This window comes from Micromesistius poutassou (genome assembly GCF_964030765.1).
Source record: "Micromesistius poutassou genome assembly, chromosome: 14".
Lineage (NCBI taxonomy): Eukaryota > Metazoa > Chordata > Actinopteri > Gadiformes > Gadidae > Micromesistius > Micromesistius poutassou.
In genome coordinates, this window is record NC_140284.1 from 19,222,483 (window position 1) to 19,241,886 (window position 19,404).

The 19,404-nt window shown below is 44.6% G+C and overlaps 1 protein-coding gene across 5 annotated transcripts in view; it reads left to right on the plus strand.

Moving 5' to 3' along the window:
• The window catches only part of neb (nebulin), a 63,420-nt gene that overhangs the window by 40,211 nt on the left and 3,805 nt on the right, over positions 1–19,404 (plus strand). For 2 of the 5 annotated variants that reach the window (XM_084478633.1, XM_084478634.1), the window contains 25 exons: positions 93–197; positions 296–400; positions 518–622; positions 735–839; positions 1,263–1,364; positions 3,882–3,983; positions 4,137–4,244; positions 4,374–4,478; positions 4,582–4,686; positions 4,771–4,875; positions 5,106–5,210; positions 5,453–5,563; positions 5,685–5,795; positions 6,019–6,120; positions 6,593–6,697; positions 7,223–7,312; positions 8,426–8,539; positions 8,796–8,900; positions 10,400–10,504; positions 13,480–13,593; positions 13,698–13,802; positions 14,013–14,117; positions 18,330–18,422; positions 18,975–19,082; positions 19,278–19,404. The exon at positions 19,278–19,404 is cut by the window's right edge and continues 60 nt beyond it. In XM_084478633.1, coding sequence (XP_084334759.1) covers positions 93–197; positions 296–400; positions 518–622; positions 735–839; positions 1,263–1,364; positions 3,882–3,983; positions 4,137–4,244; positions 4,374–4,478; positions 4,582–4,686; positions 4,771–4,875; positions 5,106–5,210; positions 5,453–5,563; positions 5,685–5,795; positions 6,019–6,120; positions 6,593–6,697; positions 7,223–7,312; positions 8,426–8,539; positions 8,796–8,900; positions 10,400–10,504; positions 13,480–13,593; positions 13,698–13,802; positions 14,013–14,117; positions 18,330–18,422; positions 18,975–19,082; positions 19,278–19,404 — 2,647 coding nt within the window. Of the gene's footprint in view, positions 1–92; positions 198–295; positions 401–517; positions 623–734; positions 840–1,262; positions 1,365–3,881; positions 3,984–4,136; positions 4,245–4,373; positions 4,479–4,581; positions 4,687–4,770; positions 4,876–5,105; positions 5,211–5,452; positions 5,564–5,684; positions 5,796–6,018; positions 6,121–6,592; positions 6,698–7,222; positions 7,313–8,425; positions 8,540–8,795; positions 8,901–10,399; positions 10,505–11,256; positions 11,368–12,731; positions 12,843–13,479; positions 13,594–13,697; positions 13,803–14,012; positions 14,118–14,425; positions 14,531–15,792; positions 15,886–16,404; positions 16,498–16,897; positions 16,991–17,458; positions 17,552–18,329; positions 18,423–18,974; positions 19,083–19,277 lie in introns of all 5 variants that reach the window. The other 3 variants (XM_084478637.1, XM_084478636.1, XM_084478635.1) reach the window with 3 other exon arrangements.

Here is a 19,404-nt window from a genome sequence, read left to right on the forward strand (position 1 = left end):
TCATAGTTCAGACCACAGTGGTTGACATTCTTCTGTGTATTATTGTATGACGGTGTGGCATACATGTGAGCTCATTATCATGGTTTCAACAGCTGAGATACAAGGAGAGCTTTGAGCGGAACAAGGGCCACTACCACACAGTCAAGGATGCGCTGGATATCGTCTGCCACCGCAGGGTCACCGATGACATCAGCGAGGTGAGTATTTCAGCAAGACCTTACAGTCACTTTTTCCTCAAAGATGTATATCGCTCCTGTTCCCTGGCGCTGTCTCACTGTATTGGTCAATCTTGCAGGTTAAATACAGGGAGAAGTACATCAACTCTCTGGGAACATGGAAGTCCATCCCTGACCGCCCCGAGTTCTTCTTCAACAGGATTGTGGGTGAAAACATCAGCTCCGTAAGTGCAGAATACTAACTCACACCACAATTACATGAAACTCACATGGACACGCAGTGTTGTCCACATACGGTTAAAGATTCAGATTCACCGGATACTTTCCGACCTTGCTTTTAGGTCAAGTACAAGGAGGACCTTGATTGGATGAAGGGTATTGGCTGCTTCGTGTGGGACACACCTGAGATGGTGCAAGCAGATATCAACAAGTCGCTATACAGTGGGGTGAGTAATATGATGAATAATAATGACATCCCTAATTGCCCAGTGATTCGCCGCTATCATGTATTGGTACGTTACGCTAATTTGCGTTGTCCTTTCTTTTCAATGGCAACAGAGACTGTACAAAGCCTCCTTCGAGAAGAACAGATACAACTTCAAGTACACCTGCGATACGCCGTTCTTCCAAGCCGTCAAGAACGCCTCCTCCCTCATCAATGACGTAAGCCCATTTGTTCGACCAACCCAAAGATCCCAAACAAGGATTTATTATTCAGATGCCTCAATTGGATTTATTTTGCAGTTTGATTTCATAAAAAAAAAGAAAAAGAAATAATTGTTCATGACAAAGCTTGTTTTTGTTCTATCTTTATGGATCTCAGTTGGATTCTCAAATTTGAAGGTAAAAACAATGAAGGAAACCTAATTTACCAGCTTCCTTATGGGCCTAGTGTTTCTGTACAGCCATCATTTTGTTCTCGGTTGTCTGACTTCGCTTTATTGATGTATTTCTGTACACTTAATAACTTAACCTCTTCCTCCCAAAAAAAGCCTCATAGCTGAGATCTCACAGCACAGAACCGCTCCTTTTCTGGATTTGTTTTGTTCGTTTTTATAACTTCCTCCTTTTGACCGTTCTGAGCAGAGGTCATATAGATCGTCTTATGAGAAGAACAAGGATAAGTTCACCATTACCACAGACGATCCTAGATACCAGCTGGCCAGGGAGAACAACAAGATGAGCCAGGTAACCCACCTGGCGGGGCTCTGGTGCCTCCTCCTGCTCCCCGGGCCGCCAGCCCGCTGCATGAGGTCAACAGCAACCTGCCGACGGTTGACGTCGCATGGCTATGACCTCACTTTCTCTATCTGACTCTCGCCTATCCCTCACCTTCTAATTCCTGTTGCAGGAGTCCCAAACAAATGCCACTCAAGTCGCAAGAACTGGAGAAATATCTTGAGTGTGCTTGAATCTCTCGAATCTGTGCCTACAGTCCTGACGCGGTCGTTATCGTGCCCTGTATGCCTACTTAAAATCTGCGGGACTCAATATGGGGTTTGTCACTGAGGGCACAGATTCAGTGGGGAAAATAAAACAACAGCTTGGACCTCGGAGGTTAATCTCTAGTGTCCCACCTGCTGTTTGCATGTTTCCTCAACTATGGCATGCTATGTGTATGTGTATGTACGTTGGGCTGTGTGTGTGTGTGTGTGTGTGTGTGTGTGTGTGTGTGTGTGTGTGTGTGTGTGTGTGTGAACATATGGACAGGCAAAATATAAATCCCGAGCCAAGGAACTGCTAAAGAGCGGCTGCAATGAGCTGCACCGCCCCGACATCCTCACAGCCCTTTACCAGTCCATTCTGGGCAGTAAGGTAAACCACTTCAGAGCAGTATAGCCGGGCCTCATCTCAGGGCCCTGTCCACAAACCTCATATATAAAAGCCTATTCAACTTTGGCTGTCAAGGAATGAGAAAAGACAGTTCCTTGTTATTTTCTCTGGAAAGGGCCCTAGGGTGTGCAGCCTTACTCTAGGGTGTGTAGCCATACTCCATCCATTTACTCCCATTCTAGCATCTCTTCCCCTCCATTCATGCCAATCTAAATGATCAGTAACTACCCCACTTCATGCCCACGCTCTACTCTTAAAACCCCCATCCTACCCTCTGTTTGTACTTGGTCACCAATCCGCTAGTTAAAGTTGTAATCTCTAACATTAGAACTATCAAATGATCTGGAAGTATCTGTAGTCTATCTATGCTGATGATCAATACTGATTTCATCGAGGATTTTGCCATGTGGCACTGCGTTGTTTCTACAATAGCCTAGAACGGAACGACGGCTCTAGAGAGAACGCCATCTTTCTTAGTTTAGGATTCAGTTGGTTGTAATCTGCAACATCACCACTAGATGCCAATAAATCCTACAAACTCCTCCAACCTGTAGTAGCTGTAGCTATACATCAGTTTAAAACCCATCGGGTATAACTATTCCCTCACAAATATAGCTATACTAATTTCTATAGACTCATATATTCAGATAATATAGCCGTAGCCACTCGACTATGGATTGAGTCGAAATTTAACACGGAGTAGGGTGACCAGTTTCAAGAGGACGAAATTGGCGACAAAAGAAGAGTTGACATCCATCAGCTACAGGCACATATGTACAATATTAATCTTAAGAACCGCAAACTTACGTTGTCTTGGCAACCGTGTTCTTGTTCTTATCTTTCGTGGAAAATGCTTGTTCCGTCCGCGTCTTGTCGAAGCGGCTTCTGTGAAAATGCGAAAATCGTGTTCAACACAAGGACTTAGCTAATACATGAAAACGACAAATCATAAACTACTTAACTTTCGATTTCTTCATTTACGACATATGTTCGCTTTTAAGTAATTTCATGTGCGCCCTATCGTTCTCCATAGCGCATAGCAGACCGTTATTTGAATCAACGTCTTTTTAGCTTGGCAGCGCGTGCCATTGGACAGACTTAATAAATCTCACGCATAACCTGTTAGAAATATTACATCCACGAAACAAAGCTTCACAACTGAAAATAGGACGCCTGGTCACCCCACTCAGTCAAGTACCGAAGTGTTGCATAGAAAATAATATTTATTATGAGTAACACATTCGTTTTCTTTCATTATACGAATAGATGATAACATTAACAGTGCGATTAGTTTGACGCCCGCGGAGTCGCGAGGTCCGTTAATGGGAACGGTTGAAACGGTAAAATCCGACGCATTTCTTTTTGAAATATCTCCATTGCCTTCTGAATTATTAGCAGTGTGCAACAAACGCAGTCTAGCAAAAATACTCCTACTAGCTAATAAACTCCTCACCAGACAGAAAAATACCATGGTGACCAACATCTAAGGGGACACCACTGCTGTTTTTTAACCAAACATTGGTAAGGTGTCACACAGTGTAAGTCATTCAAACACTCAACCTAACAAACAAAATATCATCCATGCATGTATTGTGATTGTTGTGCATGTAGCCTTCTCAAGCATGCATCCATTCACCTCATTACACACATCCTCATGCATTACACTCATGTACTAAACTATCCGCTCCAATCATATGTATATATACGATGTAAGAGCTTTACAACATCCACTTAAGACAAATTGAAATATTTTATTAATTGAATATAATTGAATGTCTTCACAAGAATACTAGAATTGGCCTTAATAATACAGTTTGACCCAGCGGTGTGTGTTCCTGACTTCTGCTTATTTGAAACCACTCCCTCGCACAGTTGAAGTACAGGGAGCAGTATGAGCGTGTCAAGTCCAAGTTCACCTCCATCCTGGAGACCCCCGAGTACGAGTCCCACAAGCGCAGCAAGAAAATCGGTGATGTAAGTCTCTCTTTTGCTTTTCAATAGTTTTGGGTCAGTTTTGTTTCTTTCTTCACATTTTACTTCTCCAAGTCTAGTGGTAGTTCAGGAGGTTGTTTCATGTTAATCTCGATCCATCTGAGACGACTATCTCCTGATATCCACCCCCACTAGATCGTCTACAAGATGGAGTACAACAAGAACAAGGCCAAGGGATACAGCCTGCCTTACGACACTCCGCTACAGAACCACATGAAGAAGGTCAAGGAGCTCACCAGCAATGTAAGTCCTACCTTCATCTGCCCAAACCAGCTCTACACTATTTGTGGGGTTGTTCAACCCTGGAGGTTTCCGGTTGTGTATGTCCATGTAATGATGTGATCATTATTCCTGGTGTGTGTGTGTGTTTAGCTGAAGTACAGAGAGGTGTATGAGAAGGCCAAGGCGCAGATCAACATGGACCCAGATGCTTTCGAGATCCGCGCCGCCAAGGAGGCGTACAAAAACACCACCAACGTGAGTCTTCTCCCCATTCGTAAGATGAGGGATCTAATGATTGCTCAAATAACGTCCTACTTCAGCCGGTGACCATTTTGAGTGTCAATTTTGCCAACTTTAGCTGGACTACAAGAAGAAGTACGAGGCCACTAAGAACAAGTGGATCTGGACCGTCGACAGGCCTGACTTCATCAGCCACTCCAGGAACACCCTCCAGCAGAGTGATGTGAGGCAGCTCTCTTAGTACCTTCAAAACAAGACAATATAACACAAGCAGGTCTGAGATTCACTATACCTTTCCTCCCCCTAGGTTGAGTACAAGTACGACAAAGAGATGATGAAGGGATGTGTAATGCCTATCGTGGATGACAAGATCACTCTTTTGGCCAAGAAGGGCTGTGAGATGGCCAGTGATGTAAGTAACGCTTCCAGATTTCTCACGTAACCCTTTGAATATTTCAGGACACCTATCCTTTCCATTGGAAAACCAGGGGGATAATGTTAAATCCCTGTGCTTTTCTGCAGAGCTATCATATCTACAACTCTATCTATAATACCAGAAATACCCTTTAAATGCATATACGTTGTATAAGTTATTTGTGTTTCTAGTGGCTCAGTATTCTCTTGTTCCCCCTCCCCCTTCAGGTAAAGTATAAGGAGAAGTATGAGAAGGCGAAGGGACACTATAATCCTGTTGCAGACAGTCCACAGATCCTACACGCCAAGGCTGTGCGCACTCTTGCGTCTGAGGTAAGAAACTGACAAACCATGAATTATTATCTCATTAAGACATCAAATGAACCCTTTAAAAACAACATAGGACCTTTTTTTTCTCTCTCTCCCTCCCTCTCCCTCTCTCTCTCTCACACATACACACTCCTCTTTCCTTTCCAAAAGCCACTCGGTAGTGTTCATATATGGTACATTTATTAGACCTGTCTATTAGCTGTGCCATAATGCATCTCTTAACAGCTGCTCTTTCCCCACCTCAGAGCAAGTATAAGGAGGCCAGTAAGAAGGAAATGCAGTCCGGCTCATTCACCACCCTGGCCGAGACCAGAGACACTGTCCACAGCAAGGAGATTAACAAGCTTATCAGCGGGGTAAGCAAACTAAACTCAACTAAACTGAAACAACAACAGTTTTACCCCCTTGGGTACCTCACCCGCCTTGGGCAGATTGTTTGTTGAAACCCTCCCCACTTTCGCTTTCTCTGGATCGCAGAAATTATACAAGTCGAAGTATGAGAAGGAGAAGGGCCAGTCCAAGTACAACCGGATGATTGTTCCACCTGATGTTCAGCACGCCATAGATGTGGCCAAAAGCCAGAGCAGTGTAAGTCCCAGTCTGCGTCCCTGAAGAGTTGGCACCGTTGAAGCTAATGTGTGACACACAATGTTTTAAATATCTATTGAAGGATAACTATTTTGTTTTTCACGGGGAGTCCTTGAGAAAACACAAAATGCACAGTAATAGACACCAACACAAACAACATACAGGTATCACAGCAGCGTTTTTTCACGCTGCAGTCTTTTCATCTTTTTCCAAACCCCTGAAGTATGCCTACAAGCGTGACGCCAAGGACAACCTGCACTACACCACCACCATCGACCGGCCCGACATCAAGAAGGCCACCCAGGCTGCCAAGCTCATCAGTGATGTGAGCACACACGCACACACACACACACAAACACACACACGTTAAACCCTTTCATATGCGTTATTATGTAGTGACAATTTAAAGCTGCCGCAGCAAATATTTGAGAGTTGTACAGAAAAGAGAAAAAAGATGTAATCGCCTCCTTCTCTGCTCCCACCCCTTAGTTTTCTCCACCATTGAGTAATTTTGCATTTCACGCACCTGTGTTTTTCAGGCAAAATTAGAATTAGAATCAGTAGACAGATGTCCTGATTGGTCAGAAATTAGCTGGGAGCTGTCTAAAATCGTAATTGGCTCATTGGCACTCAAAACAGATGTTCTCACAACACATTTCACTTACAAATAGCTGAAGGATGGCAAAGCCATTCCTAACAAAGTACACTCAAATAATCGCTCTTAAATTGAACCTACTAAATTCCACCAACGTCGATACGCTGGTTCCTTGATTGATGCATGGTCTTATCTCCTACAGGTGGGCTACCGTGAGAAGGCTCGCCAGGAGGCCAGCCGCGGGGGGTCTCTGACCTACCGCCCAGACATTGCTCTGGCCACCGAGGTCTCCAAGCTGACCAGCCTGGTAACCCCCCCCACCCAAACCCCTCCTTGATCTACTGTTTCTCCCTAGTGTTTCCGTGGTCGTATCACTGCACTGCTGAAGATGTGTATTTTCATGTGAGATCTCTCTGCACCCCCCAGCTCAGCAGAGATGTCATGCATATGGCAAAAACGTGCCCTTGCTCCAGCCTCTTAGGAATGACCCCTCTAGCAGTGGTTGTTTGATCTGAGGCCCTCCTCAGTTCTATGCACGTCACAGTAGCAAACAATACTACTATAGTCATGCTAGCCGCTAGATAGTGCTTCACCATTTCCATTTCCATCCATGTATGATCTCATTGTCTTCTTAATACACGTTGTTAACCCATGGTCTCAAATCACCCCCACTATTAACCACTGTCTGCTCTCTGCTGTCTCACCTCTCCTGCTCCTCACCCTCACTCTACCGGCCTCTGTCTCTCATCCTCTCTCATCCTGTCCTTGTCTGTGTATATGTGTGTTTCTATGCGTGTTGTTCTCATTCCTCCATCTTCACTGCGCTTTGTAGGTTGATGCCAAGTCCGCGCTGCATGGAGCAGCCTCCTATGACACTCTCCAGATGCGCCACTCTAAGAAAATGAGTGCTCTGACTAGTAATGTAAGGAAGGATGGCCTCTCAAGCCTCCCCCTTGCCGGGGGATGGACGGGAGGCCTCACTCAATGTCTATTGGCCCATAAGGTTTTTGTTGTTGTTGACTGACTGATTGGCTAATTTGAGGAAAAATACAAAAGCTTTATGGGTTTAGCTAGAGGTCGATCTATCTGTATTTCTTTATACTTTTATTTGTAACATGCAAACAAATGCGTTTCTATATGGGCCCAAATATAGTCAATCAGTCAGTATCTGTATTTGTTTTTGATTGATATCCCTTGAATGTGGTTTTCCGTTGTCTACACAGATTGTTGTGATGTGAATAAGTGGTTGCATCTGTCTCCTCCACACTGTTGTGTTTCCAGCAGTCGACTACAGTTCTCACCACTAGGGGGCATAGTAACCCTTTCACACAAAGAGGGGAAAGTGGCCAAAGTTTTAATATAAACTTGAAACATAGTTACTGCTGGATGTACAAGTGCCTTGCCACACCTGCCTTATCCTCTCTGTTGTTAATATAAGAGGTCTGCCTCAGTCCACTCACCTATTTTTTTTGAGAAGGACAATTTGCAGACCCGCAGTATAGCAAAGTACATATGGACTTCCAACCCCTACCATATATACCCTGCATTATATACTGAGGTTGAAGTGTGTTTATTTATGTGTGTGTATGTATTTGTGTATTTCTGTGTGTGTGTGTGTGTGTGTGTGTGTGTGTGTCTGTTTGTCTGTATTGTGTGTACGTTTGCGTGTTTGTAAGTGTGCGAGTGTGTGTGTATATGAACAGACTGTAGAATTGGAATGTTTGATTCCAATTGTTTGGTGCAATTTCTTGTTGATCTGTTTTCACACTCCTGCTACTGCTGGCACGAAACACAAGATGCATGGGGGATTTGTAATTTTCCCAACGTTCCCTCAGTGGTGGTTCCTCCTGTATAACAACGGGTACAGAAGGAAAACAAGGATTTATTCTGAGCTATTCGCCATTCCCTTGTTCTACAGTAGGCCACCCAGCTGAATGCATTCCCTACGAAGTGGTGTCGCTGTTATTGTGTTCTATATATAAATATTTATAGGCTATGGCTCACCTTGATGTGTATGCCCCGCCCCCTCCACCAGGTGAAGTACCATGAGAAGTTTGATAAGGAGATGAAAGGAAAGAAGCCAAAGTATGACCTGAAGGACAGTAAGATTTACCAGACCTTGAAGGATGCCACCAACCTGGCTAGTGAGGTACGGCTTGGGGTGCAGTCAAGGTCCAATGCCTTCATTTCAAGGGTCTTTTATGATTATTATTGTGATTATTGTAAAGTATTTTTTGTGTTATTGTTAAGATTATTATGTTGATTAATATTGTTATTAATATTATTATCATTGGTACTTGAATTATGATGATGATGATGATAATTCCTATTTTTTGACTGAAGTCAAAGTGTGGGATGAGGTATCAGCATCTCCATACCAACCCTCCACTGCTCCGCCCCTACAGGTGAAGTACAAGGGGGACCTGAAGAAGATCCACAAGCCTGTGACCGACATGGCCGAGTCCCTGTCCATGCAGCACAACCTGAGCACCAGCAAGCTGTCCAGTGACGTAAGGCGTCATTAACACATCCAACCCCTCTACCTAACACACCCGACTACCCAACTACCCCTCCCCCCCTCCCGCAACCCCAAGGTCATGGGAGTCGTTCTGGTCTCCATGGTCCCACTGGTACCATGTGACCTGAGTGTCTCCTCAGTCCTTAATATCCAATCCAACCTCCTCTTCATCGCAACGAGCTGTAACCACCTCATCGCGGTCAGTCGCTCCATGCTTCATAGTCCACTTGCTCTTATCCGCATATCAGCCAATAAGGGACATTATCTGGTAGTGATCCTTCTCATGCTACCATTTCCTATAACCTTCTACTCCTCCGTATCTTTTTCCCAATCCATAAATTAGTTTAACCTCTTCCTATCATCCTAAAAAAATCACCTTTTCCATTAAAAAAAGTCCCATCAAATTAATAATTAGAATATCCGATTAATTATCAGTATTTCATAATCTTACATTTAACTTCTCTGGGCAACCTTTTCCTTTCCATTTTAATCCACCCATTCTGAAAAATGTTAAGATCTTTTTTCAAAGTTATGAAATGGATGGCAGTTTTTTTCTCCCCCTGTTATCCCGTTCTTTCCTCCCTTTGACTCTTTTTTTCCCTTGAATGGGAATCGACCCCCCCCCCCTCGTCCACTTAGTACCGCTACAAGAAGAAATTTAAGGACAGTCAGGGTCACTACCTTGTGGTCGCTGACACACCAGAGCAGCTTCACCACAAAGAGGCCTCTGAGCTCCAGAGCAACGTAAGTGGCCCCTCTTTACGTCGGGTGTGGCGGGGCCCCCATCTTCCAGGTGCCGGGAACATTTTAATTTTGTCAAGCCATTAACCAAGAAATGACGTCTGATTGTTCGAAGAGCAAAAGAAAAAGGAACATATTCATTCCTTGCGAATAAGACATGCCCATTTAGGCTGGAAAGAATGATGCTTTGTCGTATTCCTTCTTCCTGCAGTTCATTATCTACCTTGTAGATTGTGGTGTCACGGTAAATACGCATATGTTGTTAATTTGACCTGCAAATTACCCTAGCTTTGTCACTCACTACAAAACAAAAATGTCGCTTTGCATCCTAGAAATACATCTTTCTATACAATATTTTGTGTCAAATTCCATTTTTGGAATCCAATGTGTTTTCGCCCCTTGTGGGTCAGCCATATGCAACCACCGAATGAGGCAAGTATGGCTGTGGAGCCATAGGGTCCTGACCCCTTGGTCCATGTGCTGTGGCAGCACATCCCTGCTCTACATGCAGCAGTTAACTGCTCATCCACAATATCTAGACTTTGTTACAAAAGGTAACCGGTATGTATCTAGAAAGAAAAAAAAGGAAATGTTTCAGCTCCACATTTGCCATAGTAAATGCATTCTTTAGGATTTCCTTGTGGGTAGTGTAAGACTCCACGTCTATGTATGTGGATCTGTTGAGTGTGTGTATTACGCCGTGCCCATCCCCATGCATGGCGTCTGACCGGCGTCTGTACCCCTTTGCAGGTGAAGTACAAGGCGAAGTATGAGAAGGAGAAGGGCAAGGCCATGCTGGACTTTGAGACTCCCACATATGTGAGCACCAAGGAGGCGCAGCATATGCAGAGCCAGGTACATTGACCCTGCCTGCCTCAATGCTGTCTCCAGCTGCCTTAACCTTTTCCTTACAGGGGTCTTCCCTCTCAAGCCCAGCAGACTCCGGGACACTGGTGCTGATAACCTCTAGTTATTAAGCTGTTCTGGTTAGATTTTTTGGATTGGCAATGGTGTAATCGTCTACTTATGTTTGTGAAATCATTTCAATGTTTTGAAATGCCAATACAATATTACGTAGATTTTGCATCACTTATTATATTGTGAAATATTTGTTGGGGTTTACCTTGAATGTTTCAGTACAATAGGCGGTCATTTCCTTGAAAACACCAGGGAATGTGATTCCCTGACTTGCTCCATACTTGGTGAAAAAACACTGCACAAACAGGGTTTAATCCTTACATTAAACATGCCAAGCACCTCTTTTGAAGTAGTAGCATTTTAGCATCAGTCCCTATCTAAATAATATCTAAGACAGCCCTGTAAGAGAATATCATCTTTCCTTGGCGCTTCCAGATAAAACAAAGGTATGTCATACTTTGTATTGGATTTCAAACGCCGAATAAACTATGTGTGTATCACAAATGCATACACACATGCACACATTTAAAACTCCCAAAAACAAACATGAAATGGGTACAAAAGCAGGAGTTGCTGTGAAGCGGAGAGAGGGTGTCAGGTTGGACTGCATTGTGATCTGGCACTGCTTGCATGTTGTCTACCCAAGCCATGTCTGTGCCCTTGACTCATCTTGTCTCTTCGGCCAATAGAAAGACTATAAGAAGGACTTTGAGGAGGGAATGCGGGGCAAGAACCTCTCTGGCTTGGAGGTCACACCCGCCATGATACATGTCAGACACGCTACCAAAATAGCCAGCGAGGTAACTCAAATAAGGTTGATTTACCCAAATCCCACCTCCCTTCCATCAACCTAAGCACCTCCATTTTGGTTCTATTACCTTAAACCCTCCGCTCCTCCCATTGCTTATCCCATGACCTCCCTCTTTTACACATCTCCCACTCCCATCCATTCTAGTTTTGGGTTAGTTTGCATGGTTCACTATGCAGTGGTTTTAAAGAGCTACTAACTGTACTTCATCTTGCGTCTGAGTGTTTAGAGTGTATTGTTTCTTCTTACTGAACGTCTGCCTGTGTGTGTATCTGACGACCTCATCCAAGTCAGACCCAAATACCATCACCATCACCATCATCATGGAGTTGGATTGCCCTTTCAGCATTGGATTTGCAACCGCTTTGCATGTTAACAGTTTCTTTTTTTAATATATTTATGTTAAATATATTTATATTTAAATATATTTATATTTAAATATATTTATATTAAATATATTTTCCTGTCTATTATAAGTTGGCATTTAATAGGAGTCTCTGCTACACTATAGGATAGCATGAATTTCTTGATGAACCATCATCATTTAAATGCTTTGTTGTCATTTATGTTTTTCAGTCACTATATCTGATAAAATATTGTTAAACTTGTCGAATTTTATCAGGCTACCTGCCCAGCTCACCAATGCCTCTAGCCACAGTCAAAATCTATTGAGGTGTATTAAAACGTGTAATACTTACATTCACAATTTGGACTTAAATATTAGGGGTGTAACAATACACAAAAGTCAGGATTCGGTACGTACCTCGGTTTTTAAGTCACGATTCGGTATGGTTTTTTGGTACAGCAGGGTTAAAATTGTATTTTTATAAAAAAAAACATTGTTTTATTTGATTTGATTTTGATATACACACAACAAAATACCTTACACACATGCAAAGACATCAAATACAATTGAGGATAAAAACACAATAAAGTCCAGGACTTATTTCAATTGTGGTCTTCGACACAACAGCAGGACAAGACACTCACAGAGTGTGTGATAATCAATTAAAAAAAATTCTTAAAAAGAAAAAAGAAAAAAATAATAATAATTTGGTACGCACCGAAATGAAATGTGCATCGAACTGTTAGACATGTTCCGAAAAATGTTGGTACAAATTTGCATATCGTTACACCCCTATTAAATATACATTCCACTGCAGTATTGCAATAAGGAAATGTATATTCAAGTCATGGCCTATTTACTCTATGCTTAATGTAGTTATAGGCCTGGAAAGTCTGAGGCTTGGTGACTTTGTGGCCAGTCTTTGTGTTCGGCCTGGCCCGTGTCTGTATGTATGTTTGTGTGTTTGCTGGTCTTTGCAGTCTCTTGTGTTCTTCTTCCTCTCCCTCTAGCGAGAGTACAGGAAGGATCTAGAGGAGGGGGTGAAGGGTAAAGGGCTTTCAGCACCGGAGGAAACTCCAGAGCATTTGCGGGCAAAGAATGCCACTCATATCCTGAGTGAGGTAGGACTGGTTTTTACCAACGAACCGTTGGGGTTTGACATGGCTTGTTGAACCACTCTCAGAAGTGGCTTCCATCCATCCCGCTCTGAACTCCTCTGTCCGTCCCCTTAAACGCACCATCCCCTTAAACCCACCTACCTCACACTCCCTTTAATGAATCTCCTCTGGGTCGTCTGACTAACAGGGTTACTGATTGGGTGTCATTTCTCTCTGGCTACATCACATCTCTTATCTGAAAAATGTGATGTGTATTTTTTGGTATTTTTCATGGTTTGACTCTGGTGTCTTCATCGCCTAATAATCTACTCCTCTAAACCATAACTTGTAACACACTGCAATGGATAACTAATGCTGTGTTTACCTTTCAGTTCTAAATGGAGCCTCCCACTGCCCTGTGTGTCTGTGTGTTAGTGTCCTCCTAAACCAAGCCTTATCCTCCTTTTCCCTCTTTATTTTTGGATTGAATTTTGGCTCGGTTTTGCAGCCCCTCCACATCCCAAATTACTCCTTTGTCCGCTAGCATTCCTCCACCCTGTCTAATAACGTGTGTGTGTGTGTGTGTGTGTGTGTGTGTGTGTGTGTGTGTGTGTGTGTACTTGTGCATGTATGTGTACTTGCGGGCTTGTCATGTCTGCAGAGGGAGTACAAGAAGTCCCTGGAGCTGGAGATCAAGGGCAAGGGCATGTTGGCGTTGGCTACGGACACCCCGGACTTCATGAGGGCTAGGAACGCCACAGACATCCTCAGTCAGGTCTGAACGACAACCTTCACCTTCTGTACACTCAACGGTAACAAACGTTGTCTTGAGTCTGAGCTGGTGTGCTCCTCTTGACGGCTCCTGTCGCCCCTCAACAGTCTAAGTACAAGCACACGGCGGAGCTGGACAGAGCCAGCTTCACCTCCGTCATCGACACACCCGACATCATCCACGCCCAGCAGATGAGGAACATCATCAGCCAGGTAGCTGCTGGCGGGGGACTGACGGAATACCGTGATTGTGGCGGGGATGGGGCGGTGTGGGAGGTTTGCTGTGTTGGTGAACGTGGTCATCTGTATAAATTGTTTCATAGTCATACTTTTAATTTGAAGATAACGAAGTATCTCTTGCTCGAGTGAAATCTCTACATCTCTGTTGTGTGTTGTGTTCCCCTTTGCTTTCCTGTCCAACAGAACAAGTACAAGGCAGAGGCTGGGAAGACCATGTCCCACTATGTGCCTGTGTTTGACACCCCAGAGATGCAGAGAGTGCGTGAGAACCAGAAGAACTTCAGCACCGTAAGTAGCACACCAAGAATGAGAAACCTCACCAGGTTTTAGCACTGTGACACCATGACCGTAAGACCCAGTTTGTCCTGTGTCCTAACTAATCGAATCTAGCAGTATATTCAGCATATTCTATTTAAATATTTCATGATGTATATTATCATTATTATTTTAGGAATGCTGAATGATGAAAGTTATTATACAAGACAAGGGAAAAGTCAAAATGGTTTTGTGTGCTGTCACAGGCAGCACAGCCCTGTGCTGCCTGATTCTGTTGGACATGTTAATTGCGTCTCTGCCTTTTTATCTTCCTCTTTTAGCTTCAGTACCAGGCAGACCATAAAATCATAAAGGGAAAAGTGTTGACCGTAAAGGACACCCCTGAAATGCTTCGTGTTAAAGAGAATACAAAGAATTTCAGCTCGGTACCTACCTACCCTGGAATCAGTCTCTTTAACACTCTTAACCTCAATTACCTCGAGTTCTTTAATCTTATATTCTAAGTTAACATTTGCTGATATGCAGCCCTCTCTTTTCCATTAAGCTTTGTCTTTGGTGCTCTTTCCCCTTAGCTTAGCCTTTCTAATGTGAGAGCCTAACATCGCTGCGTCTCGTTGCCATGTGAGTGTAACACCATAACGGAGTAGTTAGTTATTAGTGCATAGCTTGTATGCTGTGTTCATGCATTCTACGTTGAGCTCCATCATTGTTTGTATCTGTACGTGTTTTGTCAATTCCTTCCAATGGCAACACAACTCTGCTGGACATCGAATGATTCAGCTGGACTGACAGCTGAATCGTCACTTGTTTTTCAATCGCTCCCACATTCCAATCACAAGTGTATTTCAATTCCCATCGTATCTCGGTCACAGTCGTATTTTAGCTCTAAAGCTAAAAGCTAAAAGCTAAAGCAAAATAATTAAGCAAATCTACAGGGTGATGAAGTGAAGCTGCGGGTGAATTAGAAAACGTAAACTTCGGGGGTGTGATGTAATACAGAGGCAGAGGTTGATGCCTTCATTCTTGATCTTTGTGAAGATTCAGTACAAAGATGACCTGGCAGGGGGCACCACGGTGCCTAAGACCCCAGAAATGGAGCGGGCTAAGATGAACCAGCGGAACATTAGCACGGTACTTTGTGACCCTGAACCCTGGCGAGCTACCCCTCTTCACGTTACCCTTCATCCTCCACCTCCCCTCCCCTACCGCCTGGTCCGTCCCTAGCTAGCATCCAGGACCTCGCTGGACACTAAATCCCTGAGCAATTTATCCGCCATTTTAATCCACACCATTTAAATGTATTGTTTTATTTTTGCACTAATTCAAATATTTTTTCTTTTTTTTTCTTTTAAACATACCACTTAATCATGTCTAAACACTAAAGTTACAGACTTAATGAAATATACTTTATTTTGGTAACCCAGAACTGGCATCTCAAACAATATAAAAGCAAAAAAATTTTTTTTGAAAAAACAATGAAACTTGTACCTCAATCACAGTTGTATTTCAGTAGTGGGCTGGTTGGGGAGTTCAACAACCTAGCCTTTGTGGGGGGGTTGGGGGGGATACAGTGGCTAACCTTTGTGGGGGGGTTGGGGGGGATACAGTGGCTAACCTTTGTGGGGGGGTTGGGGGGATACAGTGGCTTACCTTTGGGTTGATGCCTTCATTCTTGATCTTTGTGAAGATTCAGTACAAAGATGACCTGGCAGGCGGCACCACGGTGCCTAAGACCCCAGAAATGGAGCGGGCTAAGATGAACCAGCGGAACATTAGCACGGTACTTTGTGACCCTGAACCCTGGCCAGCTACCCCTCTTCACGTTACCCTTCATCCTCCACCTCCCCTCCCCTACCGCCTGGTCCGTCCCTAGCTAGCATCCAGGCTAGCTGGACACTAAATCCCTGAGCAATTGACCGCCATTTTTAATCTACATCATTTAAAATGTCCCCAGTTTTTCTTTTCTTTATTTTTGCACTAATTCAAATATTTTCCCCTCTAAACACGCCACTTAATCATGTCTAAACGCTGAGGTAACAGACTTAATTAAATCTTTTTTGTAACTCACAATATAATATAATATGCATAAAATATAATTTTCATATAATATATTAAAAGTTTATCAGAGACAACAATGAAATGATGCAACGTTTTTGACATTGTTTTTACACCATGTACTATGCTTTGGTGACGGCTACCATCCTGAGGTGTTCATGGCCTCCATGGGGGCAGTATTTACTGTGTAGCTGGGCTGCCTATTGTCTCTCTCACTGTCTTGCTGTACATCTTGACACGGTAGATACAATACAAGGAATCTTTGGGCCAAGGCACGGCCATTCAGGATCTTCCGGAGGTCAAGCGGGTCCGAGAGAACCAGAAGCACATCAGCTCGGTAGTGGACCAGAACCACAGAGTGATCCCCCCCCCCCCCCAACCCAATTAAAAGTCACTCCTCTGACCTCATTCTCATCCCAGAGCCAAGAGCAGTAATGATAGAAATAAGGTTTTGTTTTTGTTACAGCTTTTCCTGTCATCCTAACTGAATCCCTGTTCCATTCCCAAATCATTCCCAAGTCATGAGCTGATGATCTGACTGTGGCTCTATTGCTAATTATTTTGCTGTTCCTTTCAGATTTTCATCCCGCTGAATTTTTATGTTTTTCCTTTTTTTTTTTTCCTTCACTCACCCCCCCCCCCCCCCTCACTCCTACATGAAAATAGTTTCAAGACTTTCAGTATGGAAACTTTTACCTGCATACTTGTTGACCTATTTTTAACATTCTTATTTAAAGCTTCAGTACAAAGAAGGACTCGGACAAGGAACCTCTATATCAGAGACCCCTGAGATGGAGAGAGTTAAACGCAACCAGCTGAACATCAGCACGGTACCCCCACCACCCACCCCCCGGTTTGCCCCTGTGCCCCCCTCCTCCCCCCATTCCTCATTTGTACACCATTCCCAACCATGACTTCCCTTCAACAGCCTCCAGCCAGACCAAATACCATTTCAAACCTCCAAACCTTTGTTCATTTTCATCAAACCCTTCAAGTTTTTGTTTTTTACTAACGAGTGCTGTTGCTGATCTCCCAGTGTTCCTCTAACACGATTCATTTTCCTGAGCAGCTTGCACTCTGTCGCACTTTAATCTGTATCCTTAAGCCATTTCTTAATGATTTCTATATTTCTCTCCATATTAACTCCCGACTCTCCTTGTTTCCGAGGCTCCCACACCAGCCATGCTGTGAATAATAAGCACTAGGTTGTGTACACGTGTGTCGGTTCTCCTGTGTCCTCACTGCTGTCTCTCTTTATCCTCTTGGCTGGGAACCCGCGGACCAACGGTACGGGATAGATTAAGTACCGCAACACCGTGGGCAAAGGCACGTCCATATCGGACCTCCCCGAGATGAAGCGGGTCCGAGAGAACCAGAGGCACATCAGCTCGGTACTGGATCCAGAAAAAAACCCATCCTGAAAACCTGTGTGGTTCCTAACGGTTTAACGTAGACAATAGATCCCTCTGATCCGCCTAACTCCTCATCGGTTCATGCTTACCATCCTCATCGCTCATCCACCAATGTCCCTGGCTCCCAAAACCACCTCCTCCATCAACGCTTCAGTTACCACAAGCTGGACCCTGCTGCCACCTCTCAATGAGGCCGGTTTTCCCCTTTTAATCTTCCATCCATGCGCTCCCTTCCTTACTTTTTTTTGTTGTTGCATATGTGCCCTTTAAAGAGCTGAGCTCTCGGCTCAGCGTGTGAATTGCAGTGCTGGTTCATCTTACATCCTCCTCATAGCTCCACTAGGCCTCTCTTAGTGTGTGTGTGTGTGTGTGTGTGTGATCGCCGTCTCCTCTGCTGACCTCTGCCCTCAGGTCCAGCCGCCCCTCAGAGTCTCCTGCTGTGTGTGTGAAGAGCTGTGGGTTCTGCGGATGCTACATCCCAGATCCTAAAAATCGGCCACGATGGGACCAACTTCTCAGACATGGATTAATTGATCATTAAAACAGGAATAGGCTCAAATACATTAGATAGAACAGAAATACCCCGGGCAAATGTCCGGGCAACAACAGGAGGTTTGTGTTTAACACAAGGTCCCGGAACGCGCTGCGCTAGCAGCTCAGATCCACGTCTCTGAAGGCTGTCCCGTGCGTGTGCTCTCTTTGAATGTCTTCTGCGCTCTGACTGTCCCTCCGGGGACCCTGTGCTTGTGTCCTGTAGGTGTTGTATAAGGACAGTAAGGCCAAGGGAACCCCTGTGGTGTTCACTCCCGAGATGGAGCGAGTCAAACGGAACCAAGAACACATTAGCTCGGTACATCCAGAACCCAAACCCCCCCCAAGTATCTCTGTCTTCCCCCTCAAGGACATGCCGCTCCCCCCACCCCTTCCTTAGCAACCCTCCAGTAGTACCCCTAGTTAACCCCCTTCCCTAACGCGTTCGTCCTTTGGCACCAGTTAATCACATTAACTCTGTTCCCAGGGTAAATCTCTTCTGTGTATTTAATCTTTAAACCACCAACACTAAACTCTTGTGCTGTCGGAACTACCCTCTCACCTCCGTTGTCTCATCCTCAGTGTGGATTAGATTGGCCCACACTCTTTTTACCTGTACGTCTCTCAATGCTTTACCCATTCCTCCCCCCCCCCCCCCCCCATCTAATTCCTGTGCCTGAGGTCAGCCCCGTAACGCCCCCCCCTGGTGGCAGCCTGTAGTAGTCGCCTGTGTAGTTGCCGTGTTCCTCCCTCCCATGGTGTTGTCTTTGTGCGGTGGCCGCTACGTTAGTCTGTGAGGACGGAGGAGTCCTCACGGAGACCCGGAGGTCCTCAGACGGGGCGTAACCTCCCTGCCGCTGCCTCCCACCAGGTGCTGTACTCGGACAGCTTCCGCAAGCAGGTGCAGGGCAAGGCCGCCTTCGTCCTGGACACCCCGGAGATGAGGCGCGTCAAGGAGTCCCAGCTCAACATCTCAGGAGTGAGTTCACTTTTTACCTGTTTTTTAAGGCCAGTGTAATTTGGTTAACTCCCCAAGGATCAAATGATCAAATCCCCCCAAAAAGCATTTTGGTGATCGCAATCTCAGTCTCCATACCAACTGAGTCCTGACATCCGTCCTGTGTGTGTGTGTGTGTGTGTGTGTGTGTGTGTGTGTGTGTGTGTGTGTGTCCAGGTGAGATACCACCAGGACCATGAGAAGAGCAAGGGCTCCTTCACGGCGATGGCGTCCTACCCTGAGATGGAGCGCGCCAAGAAGAACACCCAGGAGTTCAGCGACATCAACTACCGCGGCATCCAGA